Raw genomic sequence first — 25,309 nt, 5'->3', positions numbered from 1 at the left:
CCCCGTGACCTGCGTGGGTTTTCTCGGAGATCTTCGGTTTTCCCCCCACACTCCAAAGACGTACCGCTTTGCAGGTTAATTTACTTGGTATACATGTAAACAAATATGTGTGTCGGGTAGTGTTAATGTGCGGGAATCACTGGCTGATGCAGACTCGGTGGGCCAGAGGGCCTGTTTCCACGCTGTATCTCTAAACTAAACTAAAATCTAATTATGTATAGGAAGGAACTGCAGATACGATAGCGGCATTTTAGAGACTGTTGGATAGGCACGTGGATATGCAGAGAATGGTGGGATATGGATTACATGCAGGTAGATGAGAGGAGGACTTGGCATCATGTTCGGCACAGACATTGTGGGCCAAAGGGCCTGTTCTTGTGCTGGACGGTTCTAATGTCCTAACATTTCTCCCAGGACACAAATATCAAATACTAGAAGGCATAGCTTTAAGATGAGAGGGGCAAAATGTATAAGAGATATGCAGGGCAAGTGATTTTACACAGAGGGTGGTGGGTGCTTTGAACATATTGCCAGGGGTGGTGGTGGAGGCAGATACGATAGTGGCATTTAAGAGACTTTTGGATAGGCCCGAGGATATGCAGGGAATGGAGGGATATGGACCATGTACAGGTTGATCCTGTCCAATTTTACAGAGGCCAATTAACCTATAAACTTGCATGTCTTTGGGGTGTGGGCTCCTCCAGCTGTGCCACTGTGCTGCCCATAATTAACTATGTGAAAAGAAATAAAAAATAGAATGACAAATGTAATCAGCTTAGTTTAGAGGTTCAGGGCCTTCAGCCCACCGAGTCCATGCCAACCATCACCCACCCATTCATGCTTTCTGTGTTTAGTTTACTTTAGTTTAGTTTAGTTTAGTTTAGAGATACAGCGGGGAAACAGGCCCTTCGGCCCACCGAGTCCGCACCGACTAGTGATCCCCGCACATTAACACTACCCTACACACACTACCCTATATACACACACACTACCCTAAGGGACTATTTATGCCAAACCAAATTTACATTTATACCAAATTTGCATTTATGCGAATGAACTTACAAATCTGTACGTCTTTGGAGTGTGAAAGGTCACGGGGAGAACGTACAAACTCCGTACAGACAGCACCCGTGGTCAGGATCGAATCCATGTCTCTGGTGCTGCAAGCACTGTAAGGCAGCAACACCATCGTGTCGACCTATTCCGGTACCTATCCATATTCGCCCCTAGTATGTCTACACACACTAGGGGCAATTTTACAGAAGGCCCATTAACGTACAAACCCGCACGTCTTTGAGATGTGGGAGGAAACCGGAGCACCCGGAAGAAGGCCGCGTGGTCACAGGGAGAACGTGCAAACTCCAGGCAGACGGCATCCGAGGTCAGGATCGAACCCGGGTCGCTTGGCATGGTGAGGCAGCAGCTCTACCGCTGCCCCACTGTGCCTCCCCCTATGCTGGTGTATTTATGTTGCGGGGGGTTTACTGCGAAAGGCACTGGGTGGTTTGGGCATCGTGTCAACCCAGTCTGGGCCAAGCCCGTTCAGGGATTTCTCCCCATTGGTGCTGACATTTACATTTTAATAGTCCCCTTCCATTAATATTTTTATTACAAGAATGTTTCTGCTTTCATTCCTGTTGTGCTGCTTCTATCTCGTGGGGGCCATTCAGTCTGCTGTTCCAGCTGCGTTTGGCACATGAAACCTCCAATTGAACTCATTATCTGTTCTCCCTTTCAGAGATACACTGTGGAAAGAGACCCTTCGGCCCACCGAGTCCGCGCCGACAAGCAATCACCGCATACACTAATTCTATCCCACATACTGGGGGATAATGTACAGAAGCCAATTGATCTACACGTCAACACATCCTTGGAGTGTGGGAGGAAACTGGAGCACCCGGAGAAAACCCACGCGGTCACAGGGAGAATGTATAAACTCCGCACAGACAGCACCCAAGGTCAGGATCGAACTCAGGTCTCTGGTGCTGTAAAGGCAGCATCTCTACTGCTGCGTCACTGTGCCACCTGTACCTGTATCGACAAATGTGGTTATGCAGGAACATATCTCATTTATACAGTTAGTTTGGGCTTGTGTATATTGTCAGGTATACCGAGGTACAGTGAAAATCCTTTGTTTGTTTTGTGCTATCCAGTCAGCGGAAAGACTGTCTTGAGATTACAATCTAGTCGACCACAGTGTGGAGATGCAAGATAAAGGGAATAACAGGTAGTGCATGATAAAGTCCAGTAAAGTCCGATTAAAGATAGTCCGAGGGGTCTCCGTTGAGGTCGATGGTAGGTCAGGACCGCTCTCTAGTTGATGATAGGACGGCTCAGTTGCCTGATAGCAGCTGGGAAGAAACTGTCATATCTGGGTGATGGACACAAAATGCTGGAGTAACTCAGCGGGTCAGGCAGCATCTCCGGAGAGAAGGAATGGATGAATCTCTGGGGCGAAGGGATGGACTCGAGCCGAAACAACGTTTCAGGTCGAGACCCTTCTGCAGTCAGAGTTACTCCAGCATTTTGTGTCTATCTTCGGTGTAAACCAGCACCTGCATGTCCTTCCTGCACACGTGGAGGTGATACCAGTTAATATTGGGAGAGCTGAAATCCCCAACTTCTATCAATGTCGTTTCTCTACTTCTCTGGATTTTCCCTCTTTTACTGCTCCTCCGACTCTTATCCAAAGATTGAGAAGTTAAGGGGACTGTATGTCGAGGATGTATGTTGACCCTTCTCTTAGAGATGGTCAGATACCTCCACAACCAACCTGCACTGAAAGAGTAAAATAACATGTAGATGAGATTAATTTAAAGTTGTATAACAGCCTGGTCAGGATTTTATAAGCAACGCATTTCAATTGTATAGTTATTCATAATTAAAATCTCTGCTTCCTGCACTGGGATTCCTGCTGGCATTGTAATATTAATAAACTGGCTGATCAAGCACCCTGGAGATAATATTGATGTAAATCTAATAATAAGCATTCACTGCATTCATCTGGAACTGTTTTATGGTCTGGCAGAGGTTCATGAACACAGCCAAATGTTGGGAAAGTGCGTTTCAACATGAGCAGGAGCCAGAAGCTACCTTCTACTTAGAATAAAATGATATTTCGTCTCCAAAAACACTTTTTTATTAAAAAGAGGAACAAAGCTCACGATCAGAGTGATTAAAATAATTATCACCATTCCTTGAGCGAAGGGATGGACTCGAGCCTTAACGACGTTTCAGGTCGAGACCCTTCTGCAGTCAGAGTTACTCCAGCATGGGATAGAGCCTTATTATTTTGTTACAAAGAAAACCATCGCAGTTTATTTTGTGGGGCAGCACGGTTGTTCAGCGGTAGAGTTACTGCCTTACAGCGCCAGAGACCCGCGTTCGATGCTGACTATGGGTGCTGCCTGTACGGAGTTTGTCCATTCTCTCTGTGACCCTCGTGGGTTTTCTCCGGGCGCTCCGGTTTCCTCTCACACTCCAAAGACGTGCAGGTTTGTAGGTCTATTGGCTTCAGTAAAAATTGTGAATTGTTCCCTGTGTGTAGGATGGTACTAGTGTACGGGGTGATCGCTGGTCGGCGCGGACTCGGTGGGCCGATTGGTCTATAGTCTAAAGTACTCGATGAAGAGGTCACTTCCTGATTCAATTCATGTCTTTTGGTATGTGATATTTTCCTCGTTTTTCTCTCCAAAATACAGGGAGGCGATAGAATCATTAAAAAAAGAAACCTCTTCAGTTAGCCGACTCAAAGCCCTGTCCCACTGTACGAGTTCATTCAGGAGCTCTCCCGAGTTAAAAAAAAAATAAAATCGTGGAAGCACGTAGAATGTACGTAGCGGGTACGTCGGAGCTCGGGGACGTCTTTTAGCGGCTCGTAACGCTAACAGCAGGTACTCGGGAAACGCTGTGAGCTCGGGAAGACTCATGAAGATTTTTCAACATGTTGAAAAATGTCCACGAGAGCCCCGAGTACCTACGAGCGGCCATTACCGTAAATCTCCGAGTTCGAATCAGGGCAAACTCGGGAGAACTCTTGAATGAACTCGTACAGTGGGACAGGGCTTTAAATATCAGTTAAATCTGAGCAAGGGGCAATGTATAATCTTAGAAACATAGAAACATAGAAAATAGGTGCAGGAGTAGGCCATTCGGCCCATCGAGCCTGCACCGCCATTTGATATGATCATGGCTGATCATCCAACTCAGTATCCCATCCCTGCCTTCTCTCCATACCCCCTGATCCCTTTAGCCACAAGGGCCACATCTAACTCCCTCTTAAATATAGCCAATGAACTGGCCTCAACTACCTTCTGTGGCAGAGAGCTCCAGAGATTCACCACTCTCTGTGTAAAAAATGATTTCCTCATCTCGGTCCTAAAAGTCTTCCCTCTTATCCTTAAACTGTGACCCCTAATTCTGGACTTCCCCAACATCGGGAACAATCTTCCTGCATCTAGCCTGTCCAACACCTTAAGAATCTTGAACTGAAAATAATTAAATTATTCAGAACTTATTGAATTAGTCTGATAATACGAGCGCACTTGTACTAGTTGTGTGAGAGCAGCCAGATTCACAATTCAAACCACCTTGCAAAGACTGGTTATTTTAAATGGCAAACCTAAATACAGGACATTTAAAAGGGAAATTAGGAGATAAAAAAGAGGACATATTTCATTGGTCTTCCATCCTTATCTTTTATTTATTTTTTGTCATTTCACCACTGACCTTTGTCCAACCATCCGCTTAATCAAACCTCTACCCTCGTCTGTATATGTAGATCAGTCTCTATATTCCTGATCCATGTCGGGTTTTTATACAGACTTCCCGTGGAATGTGATCTAGCGCATGCGTGCTATTCGGGGAGTGGCGCGGGCACTCTGATAAGGATTAGTTGGAATGTAGAGGCTTTGTTCTTGCCTCCGTGCTTCATGGCTAGTAAAGAACTTTACATGAAGTTACACTACTTGTCGTTGTTGAACTACTCAGCCTGCATCTGTATCCACCTATCACTCACCAGAATTTGCCCTGCCCCCCCACCACCCTTCCAGTTTCACCCGCCCCCCCCCCCCCTCCAATCCCCAACTCCAATCACCCTGACCCTTGTTCTACAGAAATGCTGCCAGACCCGCCAAATGACTCCAGCACTTTGTGTCTTTTTAATGTCAACCAGCATCTGCAGTTCCTTGCCTCCAGAATCAAATTAAAATGTTAGTGTTCTGGTTCCTGAAGCTGCAATTACTGAACTGCAAACCCATAATGTGCCATCCTCACTCTTCACTTTCCTGGCACTTCACACACCAAAGGAAAAATACCGATTGATCCACTCAAATATGAACGCTTCAACATTAAGTTTAGTTTAGTTTAGTAGGGTGGGAGATTGCAACCTTCACGTGGTCCGCCCTGTTTCAGCTAATGCAAACAACCCGACATGCACAAACAAAAGATCAAATAGAACAAGTTGACAACAACTTTAGGCTGTGCATGCCATACGCAAGAAGAAGAAGTTTAGTTTAGTTGAGTTTATTGTCACGTGTATCGAGGTACAGTGAAAAGCTTTTTCTTGCGTGCTAACCAGTCAGCGGAAAGACAATACATGATTACAATCCAGCCACCCACAGTGTTCAGATACATGATAAAGGTAAAAACATTTTGAGAGAGGAGTTTAAGAAGATCATGGTTAAAGTAGGAAACGTTGCTGTAGGAATAGAGATTTAGGATTGAGGAGCGATTGTAAGATGTGATTGTAGACCTGCTTCTGTGGCCAGCACGCAAATAGTCGCCGGGGTTGGGCGCCATCTTGGAGCAATGTAGTTACAACTTAGAACATGGGGGTTGGCCATTTGGCCCATCAGGTCCGAGGCAGCCCAGAGGAACATCCTATTGCCCCCATTCTCTCTTTACCTCCATGCAGCCTATTCTCTCTATCATGCCAATTTGATACATTTACCACTTATTTACACAAAGGTTAACAGTGGCTCAGCTGGTAGAGCTGCTGCCTCAGAGCGCCAGAGGCCCAGGTTCGATCCTGACCTCTGGTGTTGTCTGCATGGAGTTTGCACATTCTCCCTGTGACCGTGAGAGCCATTTCTGGTCAAACCCTCTCCTCCCCATCACCTGTATCCACCCATCACTCTCCAGACTTCATCCTGCCCCAACTTCCCTTTTCCAGCTTTCTCGACCCCCACCCCCTCCCCAGTACGATCAGTCTGAAGCAGGCACGTGCCGTCAGGGTAGTCACGGTAGGCAGTGCCTACCCTGACTAAAATTATAAAATGGTCATTATTTTATATATATAAAAAATATTTAAAATATATGTAAAACATATATAAAATGGTCATAAATAGTAAAGGCACGGGAGAATTATGCTTCCCTTAGAGATCGATCCCTTAGGGAGGCATAATTGTCCCTTGCTTTTCATCCGCAGTATATTTAAAACGCGGAAGTATGTGCTACTCACATACCGTCGACGATGCTTCAAGCCATCAGTGGGAACGGCTCGTAAAAGCAGCTGAAATTCTGTCTTTACACTGTGAACTGAGTGCATGTGCTGCGCTGCGCACTGTACATGGGCACCAGCCTACTGTACATGGGCACCAGCCTACTGTACATGGGCACCAGCCTACTGTACATGGGCACCAGCCTACTGTACATGGGCACCAGCCTACTGTACATGGGCACCAGCCTACTGTGCATTGGCACCAGCCTACTGGGCATGGGAACCAGCCTACTGTACATGGGCACCAGCCTACTGTACATGGGCACCAGCCTACTGTACATGGGCACCAGCCTACTGAGCATGGACACCAGCCTACTGTACATGGGCACCAGCCTACTGTACATGGGCACCAGCCTACTGTACATGGGCACCAGCCTACTGTACATGGGCACCAGCCTACTGTACATGGGTACCAGCCTACTGTACATGGGCACCAGCCTACTGTACATGGGCACCAGCCTACTGTACATGGGCACCAGCCTACTGTACATGGGCACCAGCCTACTGTGCATGGGCACCAGCCTACTGTACATGGGCACCAGCCTACTGTACATGGGCACCAGCCTACTGTACATGGGCACCAGCCTACTGTACATGGGCACCAGCCTACTGGGCATGGGCACCAGCCTACTGTACATGGGCACCAGCCTACTGTGCATGGGCACCAGCCTACTGTACATGGGCACCAGCCTACTGGGCATGGGCACCAGCCTACTGTACATGGGCACCAGCCTACTGTGCATGGGCACCAGCCTACTGTGCATGGGCACCAGCCTACTGGGCATGGGCACCAGCCTACTGTACATGGGCACCAGCCTACTGTACATGGGCACCAGCCTACTGTACATGGGCACCAGCCTACTGTACATGCGCATGCGCAAGTTTCTTGGCGGGTTTTTCAAAGATGGATAGTGATCACCTGAAGAGTTTCTCGAAGCAAACTTAAGAGGGAAAGACCAAAATAATTGAAATTGGCAGACCAACGCTGGAACTTAAAGAACTTCAACAGCATAATTAGACCATTTAAAACAGCTTGGTGCAACAGGAAACAAAGAGAGAAGAATGGATTTTGTGCACAAATAATATGGTAAGTAAATTTCTTTGAGCTATATGTTTTAAAATACTTTATTAAGAGATAGGACCTATTGAAGACAAATTACGTGATAAAAGTCGAGAGAACAATCTGCGCATGCGCAGTTTCCAAGTTTTTTTAAAGTTGACTGACAGTTCACAGGGGAGAGAACAATATGCGCATGCGCGTTTTTCAAGATTTTTAAAAGCCACTGCCTACAGTCCCGGCTCGAAACGTCACCTATCCATGTCCTCCAGAGTTGCTTCCTGACCCGCTGCGTTACTCCAGTGCATTGTGTTTTTATCGAAGATAGACAGAAAAAGCTGGAGTAACTCAGTGGGTCAGGCAGCATAGCTGCTCCAGCTTTTTGTGTCTATCTTCGGTTTAAGCCGTCTGCTTCTGCAGTTGCTTCCTACATGTTGTGTTTTTATGTTGAGTTAACATTGCAATGTTATTGCATGTTGTAAAATGTTCACCTTCTGATAATGAATAGTCTGTGTCATCGCCGTCTCAAAGCTGTGCGCCGCCCTCAGCTGTGCCTTCTCCCAGAGGGCTTTCAGGACTCGTACTGAGGCGTCTTGTGAGGATAAAGGGCTCGTGGAATCGCTCTGTGAACGACAAGCAAACACAGGCAGTGAAGAAAGCGAATGGCATGTTGGCCTTTATAACGAGAGGAGTTGAGTATAGGAGCAAAGAGGCCCTTCTGCAGTTGTACAGGGCCCTATTGAGACCACACCTGGAGTATTGTGTGCAGTTTTGGTCCCCTAATTTGAGGAAGGACATTTTTACGATTGAGGGAGTGCAGCGGAGGTTTACAAGGTTAATTCTCGGAATGGCGTGACTGTCATATGCTGAGAGAATGGAGCGGCTGGGCTTGTACACTCTGGAGTTTAGAAGGATGAGAGGGGATTGGCTTGGTAGATGTAAAAATTGTCCCTAGTGTGTGTAGGATAGTGTTAATGTGCGGGGATCGCTGGCCGGCGCGGACCCGGTGGGCCGAAGGGCCTGTTTCCGTGCTGTATCTCTAAACTATGGAGCGCTATACATGATCGTTACACATGATCATGATCCATGATCTCTATACATGATCACTAGACATGATCCCAATTGAGCCGTCCCCATATTTTTGTGCTTTGGTCCATGTGACAATTATCCACTTGACTGATGTATTGAAGTAAGGAACTCACCTGCTGGGAGAGGAACATGATGTAAATCCACAGTTGAGGCTGCTGACTGTTGAGGAGGAAGCTGGACTTGCTGTAGAGGCAGTAAAATCCTTTCTGCGGACAGCTGAAGAGGACCTTTGCTGTACACCCGCCAATGGAATCTACAAAGGAATAATGGGAAAATGATAGACATTTCCACTTGAGTATAACAGTCAGCTGAAAACTATTCAAACAATTCAAACTAAACAAGAAATTGTAGAGAAGATAAACACAAAAAGCTGGAGAAACTCAGCGGGTCGGGCAGCATCTCTGGAGAAAAGAAATAGATAATGTTTCGGGTCGAGACCCTTCATCAGATCAGTCTGAAGAAGGGTCTCGAAACTGAAACGTCACCTATTCCTTTTCTCCAGAGATGCTGCCCGACCCGCTGAGTTACTCCAGCTTTTTGGGTCTATCTTCGGTTTAAACCAGTATCTGCAATTCCTTCCTACACAAGAAATAGTGAGGAGTTGTGGATGTAGCCCAGTCCATCACACAGACCAGAGTCTTGTCCCTGCTCCTGCCTAGCAGTAGTTATGGGAGCTTGAAAGTGTGCGCACCACCAGACTCAGGAACAGCTTCCTCCCCTCTGTTACCAGGCTTCTGAACGGTTCTTCCATAAGCTAGGGTACTGTCCGATTCACCTCCATCCCATTGCGGACATTGGACGTTGTCTAACGGATGCACTACAATGCTGAGAACTAATGAAAACGCCAGCAGCGTGTTCGGTATTTAGACTTTTTTGTTTTTTTTGGTGTGTCTAATGTTAGTTTAGGTGTCTCTTGGTATGTTTTGTGTGGGTGGTGGTGGGGGGGACGGGGGGAAAGGGCGAAACCACTTTCGGTCGCCTCCTCGACGGAGAGGCGACTTTTTCCATGTCGCCTCCCTTGCGACCTAACAGCTTCGATTGGAGTGGCCATTCCAGGAGTCGGGCGGGCGAACCCTTGCCGGGGGTCGCCAGAGAGGAGTGCTCCGATCTCTGGCTTGGTGACTTTGGCATCATGGGGCTGTGGTCTGCAGAGCTTCTAGCTGTGGTGGATGTTTGTGTTCAATTTTATTCTGTATTAGACTAAGTGGGACCCGTTGGGTCCCATGCTCACACGGGAGGGCTGGTCCCCCAACGCAATATTCCACTTCTCCACCAATTCCAATATTGGTGGCCAGTGGGGGGGGGGGGGGGCTTTCTGGAGCGCTAGTATGGGTGTTACATAGAAACATAGAAATTAGGTGCAGGAGTAGGCCATTCGGCCCTTCGAGCCTGCACCGCCATTCAATATGATCATGGCTGATCATCCAACTCAGTATCCTGTACCTGCCTTCTCTCCATACCCCCTGATCCCTTTAGCCACAAGGGCCACATCTAACTCCCTCTTAAATATAGCCAATGAACTGGCCTCAACAACCTTCTGTGGCAGAGAATTCCAGAGATTCACCACTGTTGTGGGCTGAAGGGATAGTTCTGAAGGGAAATTCAGACTGTTATTTCGGGTCGGTACCTTTCTTCACACCTCACCTATGCAAGTTCTCCAGAGATGCTGCCTGACCCGCTGAGTAACTCCAGCATTTTTTGTGTCCTTTTTTGGAAACCAGCATCCCTGGGATGGCGGGACTGTCATATGAGGAAAGATTAGAGTTTAGAAGGATGAGGGGGATCTTATAGAAACATATAAAATTATAAAAGGACTGGACAAGCCAGATGCAGGAAAAATGTTCCCAATGTTGGGCGAGTCCTGAACCAGGGGCCACAGTCTTAGAATAAAGGGGAGGCCATTTAAGACTGAGGTGAGAAAAAACGTTTTCACCCAGAGAGTTGTGAATTTATGGAATTCCCTGTCACAGAGGGCAGTGGAGGCCAAGTCACTGGATGGATTTAAAAGAGAGTTAGATAGAGCACCAGGGGCTAGTGGAATCAAGGGATATGGGGAGAAGGCAGGCACGGGTTATTGATTGGGGATGATCGGCCATGATCACAATGAATGGTGGTGCTGGCTCGAAGGGCGAATGGCCTCCTCCTGCACCTATTTTCTATGTCTATGTCTATCTGCAGTTCCTTCTGTCCTCCGTAGACTTTTGGTGTTTGGTTTAGTTTATTATTGTCGTGTTTACCGAAGTACAATGAAAGGCTTATTGTCGCGTGATATCCAGTGAGTGACATGGGGTCCTGTGCAATTTTTATTCCGTACCTTACTCTTCACAGCTGGTTTTCAGAAGTTATTCCTGTAAACTTGTCAGTGCGGCCACAGGGTCAAAATCCAGAATCATCCACACAATCCGTTTTGTTAACCGGACCCAACTTTTCGCCACTGGTGTCAGAGGCTTTCCTGTTTAGATTTCGAGCAAAAATTGGCTTTCGTGCCACCTTCAACTCTCAACACAGAACGTTCAAGTTCCGAGAATTTTAAGTGCTTTCACAGAACCGAAAAATCAGTTCTATCTCCAAGGCACTTTGTTCACAGCTATTAGTCTGAAGAGACTTGAAACATCGTGGAGCTGGCAATTCCTTCGGAGCTTGGACTTATACACATGCAGAAACAGCAACTAAATCTCCATTGAAAAACATGTTTAAATGCAGAATGTTATTGAAAATCCCTGCAGAGAATTCTAATGTTTCTTTTTGCATTTCAAGTGATTTGCAAAGTTGCAGAATTGTATTTAAAAGTCACACATTTTTTAAAAAGAGATACAGCGTGGAAACAGACCCCTTCGGCCCACCGGGTCCAAGCTGGCCATCGCTCACCGGTTCTCACATTCCTATGCTAGTCCCACTTTCACATCCACTCCCAACACACTAGGGGCAATTTACAGAGGGCCAATTAAGCTACAAAATCGCATGTCTTTGGGGTCAAGAGAAAACCGGAGCAACCGTAGGTAACCCACATGGTCAGAGGGAGGATGTACAAACTCCACACGGACAGCACCCAAGGTCAGGATCGAACCTGTGTCTCTGGCGCTGTGAGGTAGCGACTTTACCAGCTGTGACACTGTGCCGCCCATAAATGTAGATTTAAGTGAAAGAACTAAACTTCAAATACATTCATTCGCCCCCTCTCCTAGCTGCGATGTAAAGAACCCAGAGTATCTTTGTAGTCTTGAGCTCCACACATAGAAACATAGACACTAGGTGCAGGGGTAGGCCATCCGGCCCTTCGTGTCAGCACCGCCATTCAATACGATCTTGGCTAATCATCTAAAATCAATACCCCATTCCTGCTTTTTACCCATATCCCTTGATTCCTTTAGCCCGAAGAGCTAAATCCAACTCTCTCTTGAAAACATCAAGTGAATTGGCCTCCACTGCCTTCTGTGGCAGAGAATTTCACACAAGTAAATGGGATTTAAAAAGCAGAGCTTTGTAAAGAGGTAGGAAACAAGAAGCTGGAGTAACTCAGCGGGACAGGCAGCATCTCTGGAGAGAAGGAATGGGCGACATTTTGGGTCGAGACCCTTCTTCAGACTGTAAAGGGGTTGTTGATTTACCATCAGCCGCCTTATACAAAGATAAGTGGATGGAAGCGGGGGGGAGGGGGGGGGTTGCGGGGGATGGTGACGGTGACTGATAATACGTTTGCGGTGGCCACGGGCGGTGATGCTGGCAGAGGTGGCCACGGGAGACCCTACAGCAGGGGGGCGAGTTAGTGGATGGAGCGCAGCCTGGGACAGCTGCACTGGGCGGTGGTGGAAGGAGCCGATGGCATCTGTCGCTGGACCCGGTCCAACCCCGCTCCATCCATCCAATGCCGCCACCACACCGGGTCCAGGTGCCGTAACTTTTTTTTTTAACTTAAAGTGGGAAATGTAAGAAACTACAGATCTCTCTGGGCCACGATCAGACTTCTCAGAGCCCTGGTCGCTGCAAGATGGCGCCCAAACATCTTTCAACTCACTGCGATCTGTTCCAGAAGAGGATCTTTAGTTTTTAGTTTAGAGATACAGCGCGGAAACAGGCCCTTCGACCCACCAGTGATCCCTGCACATTAGCATTACCAGTGGCGGACTGGCCAGGGTGTCAGCTTGCCCGATGGCAAGTGGGCCCCTGATGAAGTGGGCCCCATATATCAAGTGGGCCCCTGATGAAGTGGGCCCCCTTTGTCTCCTGGCAACAAATATTTTTAGACCCAGTCCATCACTGAGCATTACCCTACACACACTAGGGACAATTTTACATTTACACCAAGCCCATTAACCTACAAAACCTGTACGTCTTTGGGAGTGGGCGAGGAAACCTTATTATTTACTCCACCAATCATAAGCTTTTTTGTAGCGTGCTGTCCAGTCAGTGAAAAGACTATAAATGATTACAATCGAGCTGTCCTCAGTGTACAGATACAGGATAAAGGGTATCATTTGAATTTGAATTTGAATTTGAATGATGGATGCAAGATAAAGTCCAATTAAAGATAGTTTGATGGTCTCTAATGGGGAACGGTGGGAGGTCAGGACCGCTCTCTAGTTGGTGATAAATTACAATTAAAGTGCTATAACACTAGGATAAGCGCTCAACCAACAAAAACAACATCAATGCCAAAGTTAACTCTAAACTACCTATACACACTTATGTTAAGGACAATAACTAACTCCAGATGCAATCGAGCGACCATAGAAACATCGAAAATAGGTGCAAGAGTAGGCCTTTCAGCCCTTCGAGCCAGCACCCCAATTCATGGCTGATCATCCAAAATCAGTATCCCGTTCCTGCTTTCTCCCCATATCCCTTGATTACGTTTGCCCTAAGAGCTAAATCTCTCTCTTGAAAACATCCAGTGAATTGGCCTCCAAAGCCTTCTGTGGCAGAGAATTCCACAGATTCGCACCTCTCTGGGTGAACTGCCTACATGTTAGCAAACTGATGGTGTTGATGCCAGTATATCAAGTGGGCACCTCCCTTCACTGCTGTTTCGTTGAGTCAGGCCCACGACACCTTGGGAAGGGTCAGCAGTTAGTTCTGGAGTCCCAGAATGGATGGTTCAGTTGCCTGATAATTACCTGATGATTCAAATCTGAATTTGCTCTTCTGCCCCCCCCCCCCCCCCCCCATCCACCCACCCCTAACCACAATCAGTCTGAAGAAGTGTCCCGACCTGAAACGTCACCCATCCACGTCTTCCAGAGATGCTGCCTGAACCGCTGATTAACTCTTGATACTTTTGCTTAAAGAAAATCGACCATCGGATTATTATGTTCAGTGTAGTTATGAATACCCGGGGCCCGATTTAAAACCACTCCTATAATTCTTATTCTAAATATCTAATCCCTTGCCAACTTCTCTCCAATTGAGTTAGTGATTTGCGGTACAAAAGTGTTAGTGAGGCAAAACTTATTTGTAAAGCGAATCTGTTTGGGCAAGCGCCTGTATATGGCTACTGAACAGCGATCCTTCCCTGAAACAGAACTTTGAAAAACAGGATAGACCCAGTAATACACATCTGTTGAAATAACGCTGTAAAATGAATCAATACACGCATTGTAACTTTTTGGATGCCTTGAAATTATGTCTTAATGATCAACGTTTCGAGCCAATATTAGTCACTTTCCCCCGAGTGCATCCATTATCAAGTGGAGGGCCATAGTTTCCCAAAAGTAAGCCGAATTTTCCAGGAAATATATATTGGATTTCACATTTCTATTATTAGAATGTGATCCAAAAATTGACCGCGTGGGGTACATTTTATTTGGAAGAGTCTTCATCACTTTTTTTTATATGGTTCCCTGCTTACATGATGCAATAACAACCCAGTTCAGTTTAGTTTATTGTCACGTGTACCGAGGTACAGTGAGAAACATATAAAATAGGTGCGGGAGCAGGCCATTCGGCCCCTTGAGCCAGCACTGCCATTCAATATGATCATGGCTGATCATCCAAAATCAGTACCCAGTTCCGGCTTTCTCTCCATATCCCTTGATTCCGTTAGCCCTAAGTGCTATATCCAACTCTCTCTTGAATACATCCAGTGAATTGGCCTCCACCGCCTTCTGTGGCAGAGAATTCCACAGATTCACAACTCTCTGGGTGAAAACGGTTTTTCTCATCTCAGTCCTAAATGGCCTACCCCTTATTCTTAAACTGTGACCCCTGGTTCTGGACTCCCCCAACATGGGGAACATTTTTCCTGCATCTAGCCTGTCCAATCCATTAAGGATGTTATATGTTTCTATAAGATCCCATCCTTCTAAGTTCCAGTGAATATAAGCCCAGTCGATCCATTCTTTCATCATGTGATTACAACTGAGCCATTTACAGTGTATAGGAATAGAGATTTAAGAATGTGAAGCCATATCCTTCCGTGGCCATGGAAATATTCGCCTGGGTTGGGCGCCATCTTGGAATCATTGTCAGAGCATAACCCAGAGCAGGACACATGTCTACACCATTCGTTAGGTGTTCATACTGTTTGGGCGGCACGACGATGTAGCAGCAGAGTTGCTGCCTTACGGCACCAGAGACCCGGGTTCGATCCTGACTACGGGTGCTGGTACTGTCGGTACGGAGTTTGTACGTTCTTCCCGTGACCTGCGTGGGTTTTCTCTGAGATCTTCGGTTTCTTGTCACACTCCAAAGACGTACAGATTTGTAGGTTAATTCGCTTGGTATAACATGTAAAATTGTCTCTCGCATGTGGAGTGTTGTGTTAATGTGCGGGGATCGCTGGTTGGTGCGGACCCGGTGGCCTGAAGGGCCTGTTTCTGCGCTGTACCTCTAAACTAAAACTAAACTTATAAACAAGCAATTCTAAGTCCCATCGTACTTGGATACATCAATGTTTTTGATTAATTTAATGAAAAATACAGTATGTAAACAGGTCCCTTCAGCCCACCTAGTCCACTCCAACCTCCCATTCATGCCGGTTCAATGCCATCCCACCTATCCACTCCCTACACATGAGGGGCAATATACAGAGGCCAATTAACCTACAAACCCATTGTCTTTGCAATGTGGCAGGAAACCGGAGCACCAGGAGGAAACCCACTCAGTCACAGGGAGAACGTGCAAACTCCACACAGACAGCACCCGAGGTCAGGATCGAAACCAGGTGCTCTGGTGCTGTGAGGCAGCGGCTCTACCAGCTGCGCCACAGTGCCGCCTCTGGTTGGAACAAAATGGATCGCCTATTTCCTAACACTATTCCTCCTGTCTTCTATGCATAAGTACACGACACCCTCCCCCACCCCACAATACTCAGAAGATTCTGTTCTTTGTGAAACAATGATATTTGTGGAAGTTAAATAGATGTCCAAGGTAAAGGTGAGGCGATGGTAGCCATGAATGAAGGAGGGTCCCGTCCTGCAGTGGCATCGACCCATGTTCTCCTGAGGTGCTGCCTGACCCGCTCAGCTACTCCAGCACTCTGTCAGTTCAATATGTGGGGACGGGTCCATTAACTGGACAAACAGAGACTCTATCTCCTTTAGGAATGCAGGAAGTAGGAAGCTATGGGCAAGTTATCCTGAAGTCAGTCAAGGGGAAAATGTGACTATAAATAAAAGATGTTGTAAGCAAAGATTTAGTGTGCGGGGATCGCTGGCTGGCGCAGACTCGGTGGGCCGAAGGGCCTGTTTCCGCACTGTATCTCTAAACTAAACTAAAACTAAGCTAAAGTTTGTGTTGCTGGGGGAGGCAACGCATGCAATCTGTAAAGAGGAATCAATGGATGAACTGTGCTTAGATTCTCAGAAGACATTTGACAAAGTGCTACACCAAAGATGTTTGCAGAAAATATAAGCCTGTGGTTTAAAAGATAATTTAATGATGCCTTTAACACTGGCTGGCTAATAGCAACCTGCCAATGGGCAATAATTTTCTCTAACTGCAAGTAACCCTTGTTTTCCCTCTCTTTCCAAGGGTCTCGACCCGAATCGTCACCCATTCCTTTTCTCCAGAGATGCTGCCTCACCCGCTGAGTTACTCCAACATTTTGTGTCTTCATTCAATTTAAACCAACATCTGCAGTTTTCTTACACACCCACCCCATCCTAGCTCTCCGACTAGTTTCACCCTCCTCCTGTCCTCCTTTGCTGCCTTCCCCCACTGTGGGAATCATTGTGGGGGGATGTTTTTATGTTTATTGTTAAATTCTTTAATGTTGTGTCTTATCTTTATTTGTGTGCTGAAATGGCAAGTCAAATTTCACTACACCATTTGGTGTATGTGATAATAAATGTCCTTTGTATCCTTTGTATTAAATATTACTGATTGTGTGCCTCGTTGTCAGCTTTCCCTCAGCTCACAATGAACCGTTCTACATTTCCTTGATCATCATCCCCTTTGATCTGTGTTTTCACACCTTACCCCTTCCATATCTCTAGTTTCCACACTCCCCCTGACTCTCAGTCTGAAGAAGGGTCTCGACCAGAAACGTCGCCCATTCCTTCTCTCCAGAGATGCTGCCAGTCCCGCTGAGTGACTCCAGCATTTTGTGTCTATCTATTTTGGCAATAGTGGGTCTTGATCTAGTTGGGAAGTGGCGAGTGGCGTGTTTCAGCCTCGACGTCTTACACATCGTGACAGATGAAGGCAACAACTGTTCGCTTCATCAACTTGTGATTCACAGACGTAGGTGGGAAAATTAATCGTGTTGAGCTCATCAGGAGGAATCTAGATAAGTTAAGTGAGGGGGGGGGGACTGGCAGATACTGTGAGAGGCAAAAAACCTGGCAAATAATGTGAGAATTTATGTGGGAATATACATTTTGGCATGGGAAACAAAAATACATTGTCTAAATGGTGATAGATTGCAAGGCTCTGGGGGTGGAGAGGGGCAGTGTGGCTAAATGTATGGTTCAAAGAAGACTTTAGACTTTAGAGATACATACATTTATTTATTTCCTTGATTTCTTGCACGTTGCAACATCCTACACGCAAGGGACGATTTACAATTTACAGGAGCCATTTAACCTACAAACCTGCACGTCTTTAGAGTGTGGGAGGAAACCCGAGCACCAGGAGAAAACCCACGTGGTCACAGGGAGAATGTACAAACTCCATACAGACAGCACCCGTAGTCGGGATCGAACCCGGGATCAGAGGCACCGCCTCTGACACATCCCTAGTGTGTGTAGGATAGTGTTAATGCCTCAGAGGGCGGTGGAGGCAGGTTCTCTGGATGCTTTCAAGAGAGAGCTAGATAGATCACACTGAATGGTGGTGCTGGCTCGAAGGGCCGAATGGCCTACTCCTGCACCTATTGTCTATTGTCTATAATGTGTGGGGAACACTGGTCGGTGCGGACTCGGTGGGCCAAAGGGCTTGTTTCCGCACCGTATCTCTTAACTAAACTGTTGGGCCTCATGATAGAACTTCATGGACAATGTGCCTAGGAAGGGCAACCAAACCTAACCTCCACAGGAGGTTATTGGTACAAAGAAAATACCCAGAGTGCAGGACACAGTGGGTCAGGCAGCATCCCGACACGTCATAAGGTCAGAAGGTCATAAGTGATAGGAGTAGAATTAGGCCATTCAGCCCATCGCCCACTCCTCCATCAAATCATGGCTGGTCTATCTCTCCCCCCTAACCCCATTCTACTGCCTTCTCCCCATAACCTCTGAAACCTGTACTAATCAATAATCTATCTATCTCTGTCTTAAAAAATTCCGCTGACTTGGCCTCCACTGCCTTCTTTGGCAAGGAACTCCACTGATTCACCACCCTCTGAATAAAGAAATTTCTCCTCTTCTTCTTGAAAGAACGTTCTTTAATTCTGAGGCTGTGACCTCTAGTCCTAGACATCTACTCTTTCCAGGCCTTTCACAATTCTGTACCTTTCACTGAGGGAACAGGGATAGCTGACGTTTCGGGTCTGCATCCTTCTGCAGACTTCTCCCTGCAGTATCCACACGTTAAGGGCCTGTCCCACTTGGCCGTCATTTACGCGTCACGCAAATGGCGCGTAAAGTTTATACACATCACAAAATCCTGCGACGCCGCGCGGCATTGCCCATGTCATCACGCACCATGCGCGCATCACATGCGTGTCACGACCCGCTCGCCATGAGTCGTGACGCGTAAATGATGTCGCGTAAATTATGCGCAAATGACGGTAAAGTGGGACAGGCCCTTTACTCTCACAGCTGTACAACAGTAATGGTGAGGCTGCATTTGGAGTATTGTGTTCCGTTTTAGCTAGGGTTACCAACTCTCTCACTCCCAAATAAGGGATAAAAGATCAAAATGCAGGACAAATTCCCCACGGCAATTCGTTGACCGGCTCGCCCGTGGCTGGGTGAATGATGAGTTGGCCTGGGTGCTGGACTGCACACAAAGCCCAGCCGGCGGGCCAGCTGAGGAGTTTTGGCCCGGGCCGCGCGATGTCCCGCGCGATGTCCGGCGCCCCGTCCAACTCATGAACCGATGATCGGCCATGAGAAGGAGGGGTGGTGGTGGTGTCGGTGGTAAGCGAAGGTCCGAAGGTCGGACAGCTGACCGGGCTGCCGACCGACGGGGCCACGGGCGAGGCGCTGCTGCTGCTGCACTCCATGGGCTGCACTACATCGGGAAGGGTGAGGCGGGGCCGGACGCGGCGCTCCGACCCGACAGTCCCCTCGACCCGAGTAGTAGCGGTCAAATACGGGACAAGGGCGGTCCCGTACGGGACAAACCTATTTAGCCCAAAATACGGGATGTCGGGGCTAATACGGGACAGTTGGCAACCCTAGTCCAAAGAGTCTTGGTTCTGACATCAGGCCTCCCGGCTACAGGGAGGGTGTCGTTCAGATGGAAAGAACGCAGAACAATGCAGCAAAGATTGACGAGGATGGTGGCAGGACTCGAGGGCCTGAGCTACAGGGAGAGGTCGGGCAGGCTAGGACTTTATCCCGTTGGCCCTTACCCACCACTGTCTACGGGACTCACTTCAATCGTAAACATCATTTGACGGTCTCACACTGTGACTTTGGCAGACGTGTGGAGCAGCGATGAAGCTCCAGAGACCTTGCGATGAATCAGCCTTGATGCTGGTTGGCACCCTACACACCAACAGCCCCTGTATCTGTGGGGCATTACAACACAGTACAACTCCACATTCATAACACTGAACAGCTGCCCTGAAACTACCTCATTGGTGACCCTCGGACTACCTTTGATCAGACTTAGCTGGCTTTACCTTGCACTAAATGATATTCCCTTATCATGTATCTACACACTGTAAATGGCTCGATTGTAATTATTAACAATAAGGGGTCGGCCATTTAGGACTGAGATGAGGAAAAACTTTTTCGCCCAGAGAGTTGTGAATCTGTGGAATTCTCTCCCACAGAAGGCAGCGGAGGCCAATTCACTGGATGTTTTCAAGAGAGAGTTAGATTTAGCTCTTAGGGTAACGGAATCAAGGGGTATGGGGAGAAAACAGGAACGGGGTATTGATTATGGATGATCAGCCATGATCATATTGAATGGCTGTGCTGGCTTGAAGGGCCGAATGGCCTACTCCTGCACCTATTGTCTATTGTCTATGCATTAGTAATAATCTTTCAAAACTCTTTAGATTCTGGAGTAGTTCCTGAGGATTGGCGGGTAGCAAACGTAACCCCACTTTTTAAGAAGGGAGGGAGAGAGAAAACGGGGAATTACAGACCAGTTAGTCTAACTTCGGTAGTGGGGAAACTGCTAGAGTCAGTTATTAAAGATGGGATAGCAGCACATTTGGAAAGTGGTGAAATCATTGGACAAAGTCAGCATGGATTTACAAAAGGTAAATCATGTCTGACGAATCTTATAGAATTTTTCGAGGATGTAACTAGTAGCGTGGATAGGGGAGAACCAGTGGATGTGGTGTATCTGGACTTCCAGAAGGCTTTCGACAAGGTCCCACATAAGAGATTAGTTTACAAACTTAAAGCACACGGCATTGGGGGTTCAGTATTGATGTGGATAGAGAACTGGCTGGCAAACAGGAAGCAAAGAGTAGGAGTAAACGGGTCCTTTTCACAATGGCAGGCAGTGACTAGTGGGGTACCGCAAGGCTCAGTGCTGGGACCCCAGCTATTTACAATATATATTAATGATCTGGATGAGGGAATTGAAGGCAATATCTCCAAGTTTGCGGATGACACGAAGCTGGGGGGCAGTGTTAGCTGTGAGGAGGATGCTAGGAGACTGCAAGGTGACTTGGATAGGCTGGGTGAGTGGGCAAATGTTTGGCAGATGCAGTATAATGTGGATAAATGTGAGGTTATCCATTTTGGTGGCAAAAACAGGAAAGCAGACTATTATCTAAATGGTGGCCGACTAGGAAAAGGGGAGATGCAGCGAGACCTGGGTGTCATGGTACACCAGTCATTGAAAGTGGGCATGCAGGTGCAGCAGGCAGTGAAGAAAGCGAATGGTATGTTAGCTTTCATAGCAAAAGGATTTGAGTATAGGAGCAGGGAGGTTCTACTGCAGTTGTACAGGGTCTTGGTGAGACCACACCTGGAGTATTGCGTACAGTTTTGGTCTCCAAATCTGAGGAAGGACATTATTGCCATAGAGGGAGTGCAGAGAAGGTTCACCAGACTGATTCCTGGGATGTCAGGACTGTCTTATGAAGAAAGACTGGATAGACTTGGTTTATACTCTCTAGAATTTAGGAGATTGAGAGGGGATCTTATAGAAACTTACAAAATTCTTAAGGGGTTGGACAGGCTAGATGCAGGAAGATTGCTCCCGATGTTGGGGAAGTCCAGGACAAGGGGTCACAGCTTAAGGATAAGGGGGAAATCCTTTAAAACCGAGATGAGAAGAACTTTTTTCACACAGAGAGTGGTGAATCTCTGGAACTCCCTGCCACAGAGGGTAGTCGAGGCCAGTTCATTGGCTATATTTAAGAGGGAGTTAGATGTGGCCCTTGTGGCTAAGGGGATCAGAGGGTATGGAGAGAAGGCAGGTACGGGATACTGAGTTGGATGATCAGCCATGATCATATTGAATGGCGGTGCAGGCTCGAAGGGCCGAATGGCCTACTCCTGCACCTAATTTCTATGTTTCTATATTTCTATGTCTATCATATTGAATGGTGGTGCTGGCTCGAAGGGCCGAATGGCCTACATCTGTACACATTTTCTATATTTCTATGTTTCTATGTATTGTCTTTCTGCTGACTAGATAGCACGCAACAAAAGCTTTTCACTGTACATCGGTACACATGACAATAAATTAAACTGAACTGAACTGCTCACTCTAATCAAACCCAGTCGACCGGTAAATCTCCACTTTCTACTCCACATCACCCTGTCTATTGCAAGTCCATCAAAATATTTGTAAAGTCCTGCCAGAATTTAAATATATCGAGAAGAGATTTACGAGCATGTTGCCAGGACTCCATTGAGAACGGAGATGAGGGAACACCTTTTCACACAGAGTTGTGAGTCTATGGAATTCTCTGCCTCAGAGGGAGGTGGATGCCGGTTCTCTGGATACTTGAAGAGTGAGCTAGATAGGGCTCTTAAAGATAGCGGAGTCAGGGGATATGGGGAGAAGGCAGGAACAGGGTACTGATTGGGGATGATCAGCCATGATCACGTTGAATGGCGGTGCTGGCTCGAAGGGCCGAATGGCCTACTGCTGCACCTATTGTCTATTGTCTATTGAATCGAGGGCCTGAGCGACAGGGAGAGGTTGGTCAGGCTGGGACTCTGTTCGTTATACGTAGCTCAGGAGGCCGAGGGGTGATCTTACAGAGGTGTATAAGCCCATGAAGGGAATAGATAGGTGAATGCACAGAGTCTTTTACCCAGAGTAGAATCAAGAACCAGAGGACATAGGTTTATGGTGAGATGGGAAAGATTTTATAGGAACCTGAGGGAAAAATCTTTCACATAGAGGGTTGTGTGTATATGGAATGAGCTGCCAGAGGAGGTAGTTGAGGCAGGTTCCATAAAAACATTAAAAAAGATAATTGGACAGGTACATGGACAGAAAAGGTTTAGATGGCTATGGGTCAAACGCGGGCATGTGGGATTAGCATAGATGGGGCATCTTGGTCAGCATGGGCAAGATGGGCCAAAGGGCCTGTTTCCGTGCTGTGTGCCTCTTTGACTATTAGAGGTTTCAATAACAAGAAAGGGAACATAAGAACAGATAAGAAATAATTTCACAAGTTCACAAGTTATAGGAGTAGAATTAGGCCATTCGGCCCATCGAGTCTGCCATTCAATCATGGCTGATCTCTGCCTCCTAATCCCATTTTCCTGCCTTCTCCCTATAACCCTTGACGCCTGTTCTGATCAAGAATCTGTCTATCTCTGCCTTAAAAAATATCCACTGACCTGGCCTCCACAGCCCTCTGTGGCAATGAGTTCCACAGATTAACTACCATTTTGATTTCCGATGATCAGAACTCTAGGACTCAAATATTTGAGCCAAGATTTGCCTCAAATATTCGGGGCAAGACCTTCAGGGGCGAAGTTAGAACATGCAACAAAAATGATGTTTTGCAGCCCAATTCAGCAAGTGGGAATTGTTAATTTTAAATAATTTATTTTATTATCATTTTAATAATAAAGCTGAGATTGATTTCTTTTTGACAACCAAAGGCTTAAGGGAAATGAGGAGAAGGCTGCTACCAAAAATCACCCATGACGTCTTTGAATAGCAGAACAGGCTTGACGGAGTAAATGACCTATTCCTGGGCTCACAATACTCTTAGGTTGCCCAAGCTATGCATCATCTGGAAAAATAATTTCCAGCACTCGGTTAGAGTGGATGTGGAGAGGATGTTTTCACCAGTGGGGAAGTCTAGGACCAGAGGTCGTAGCCTCAGAATTAAAGGACGTTCCTTTAGGAAGGAGACGAGGAGCAATTTCTCTAGTCAGATGGTGGTGAATCTGTGGAATTCATTGCCACAAAAGGCTGGGGAGGCCAAGTCAGTGGATATTTTTAAGGCAGAGGTAGATAGGTTCTTAATTTGTACGGGTGTCAGAGGTTATGGGGAGAAGGCAGGAGAATGGGGTTAGGAGGGAGAGATAGATCAGCCACTATTGAAAGGCAGAGTGGACGATGGGCCGAATGGCCTTATTGTGCTCCTAGAACTTATGAATTTATTATTGTTTATTGTAAAAGGAATTTACTCCTACAGCAAATAACTCACTGGAACAAATGTCAAATATCATATGGTGCACATTATGACACGAGGCGCTATGCAAGAAGTGCAGCCAGTTTATTTAATGGTGATGAGAATGCAGAGCTCAGCCATACATCATTCATCGATAAGTGAAAAGAGTCCCTTCATCCCAATTTCCTGATTAGGGATTAACTGGACTTCTTCGAATGGCAGGATACCAAAATCGTTTAAACTATAGGACAAACGGAACCATTAACTATTGGGAAGTCACACCATGGCTAGACCTACACAGTGAATGGTAAGATGCTGTGGTGTAGACCTACACAGTGAATGGTAAGATGCTGTGGTGCAGTAGCAAAAGGATTTCATAGCAAAAGGATTTGAGTATAGGAGCAGGGAGGTTCTACTCCAGTTGTACAGGGTATTGGTGAGACCACACCTGGAGTATTGTGTACAGTTTTGGCCTCCTAATCTGAGGAAAGACATTCTTGCCATAGAGGGAGTACAGAGAAGGTTCACCAGACTGATTCCTGGGATAACAGGACTTTCATATGAAGAAAGACTGGATAGACTCGGCTTGTACTCGCTAGAATTTAGAAGATTGAGGGGAGGATCTTATAGAAACTTACAAAATTCTTAAGGGGTTGGACAGGCTAGATGCAGGAAGATTGTTCCCGATGTTGGGGAAGTCCAGAACAAGGGGTCACAGTTTAAGGATAATGGGGAAATCTTTTAGGACCGAGATGAGGAAAACATTTTTCACACAGAGAGTGGTGAATCTGTGGAATTCTCTGCCACAGAAGGTAGTTGAGACCAGTTCATTGGCTATATTTAAGAGGGAGTTAGATGTGGCCCTTGTGGCCAAAGGGATCAGGGGGTATGGAGAGAAGGCAGGTACAGGATACTGAGTTGGATGATCAGCCATGATCATATTGAATGGCGGTGCAGGCTCGAAGGGCCGAATGGCCTACTCCTGCACCTATTTTCTATGTTTCTATGTTTCTATGTAGTAGAGTAGAGGGATCGAGGTGCGCAGGTACATGAAGTGGCGTCACTGGTAGTTTGGGGGGTAACGAAGGTTCATTGCATCATTGATCTACATCAGTCAGGGTATTGAATATAGAAAAGACACAAAGTGCTGGAATAACTCAGCGGGTCACTCAGCATCTCTGTAGAACACAGTGGCGGTGCTCTGGGGCAGCACGGTGGCGCAGCGGTAGAGTTGCTGCCTTACAGTGAATGCAGCGCCGGAGACCCGGGCTCGATCCCGACTACGGGTGCTTGTCAGTACGGCGTTTGTACTCCGTTCTCCCTGTGACATGTGTGGGTTTTCTCCGAGATCTTTCGATTTCCTCTCACAATCCAAAGATGTACAGGTTTGTAGGTTAATTGGCTTGGTAAATGTGAAAAATGTCTCTAGTGGGTGTAGGATAGTGTTAGTGTGCGGGGATCACTGGTCGGCGCGGACCCGGTGGGCCAAAAGGGCCTGTTTCCGCACTGT

The 25,309-nt window shown here is 46.8% G+C and overlaps 1 protein-coding gene across 10 annotated transcripts in view; it reads right to left on the bottom strand.

Annotated features, from left to right (window-relative positions):
• Positions 1 to 25,309, bottom strand: part of veph1 (ventricular zone expressed PH domain containing 1) — a 161,076-nt gene that overhangs the window by 12,230 nt on the left and 123,537 nt on the right. For all 10 annotated transcript variants that reach the window (XM_033031218.1, XM_033031219.1, XM_033031222.1 and 7 more), the window contains 2 exons: positions 8,759 to 8,898; positions 8,048 to 8,179 (listed from right to left, as the gene is read on the bottom strand). In XM_033031218.1, the coding sequence (XP_032887109.1) occupies positions 8,048 to 8,179; positions 8,759 to 8,898 (272 nt within the window). The remainder of the gene's footprint in view (positions 1 to 8,047; positions 8,180 to 8,758; positions 8,899 to 25,309) is intronic.

Source organism: Amblyraja radiata, chromosome 13 (genome assembly GCF_010909765.2).
Source record: "Amblyraja radiata isolate CabotCenter1 chromosome 13, sAmbRad1.1.pri, whole genome shotgun sequence".
Classification (NCBI taxonomy): Eukaryota; Metazoa; Chordata; class Chondrichthyes; order Rajiformes; family Rajidae; genus Amblyraja; species Amblyraja radiata.
The sequence above is the reverse complement of the archived record's forward strand: the minus strand, read 5'-3'. Positions and strand labels throughout refer to the sequence as shown.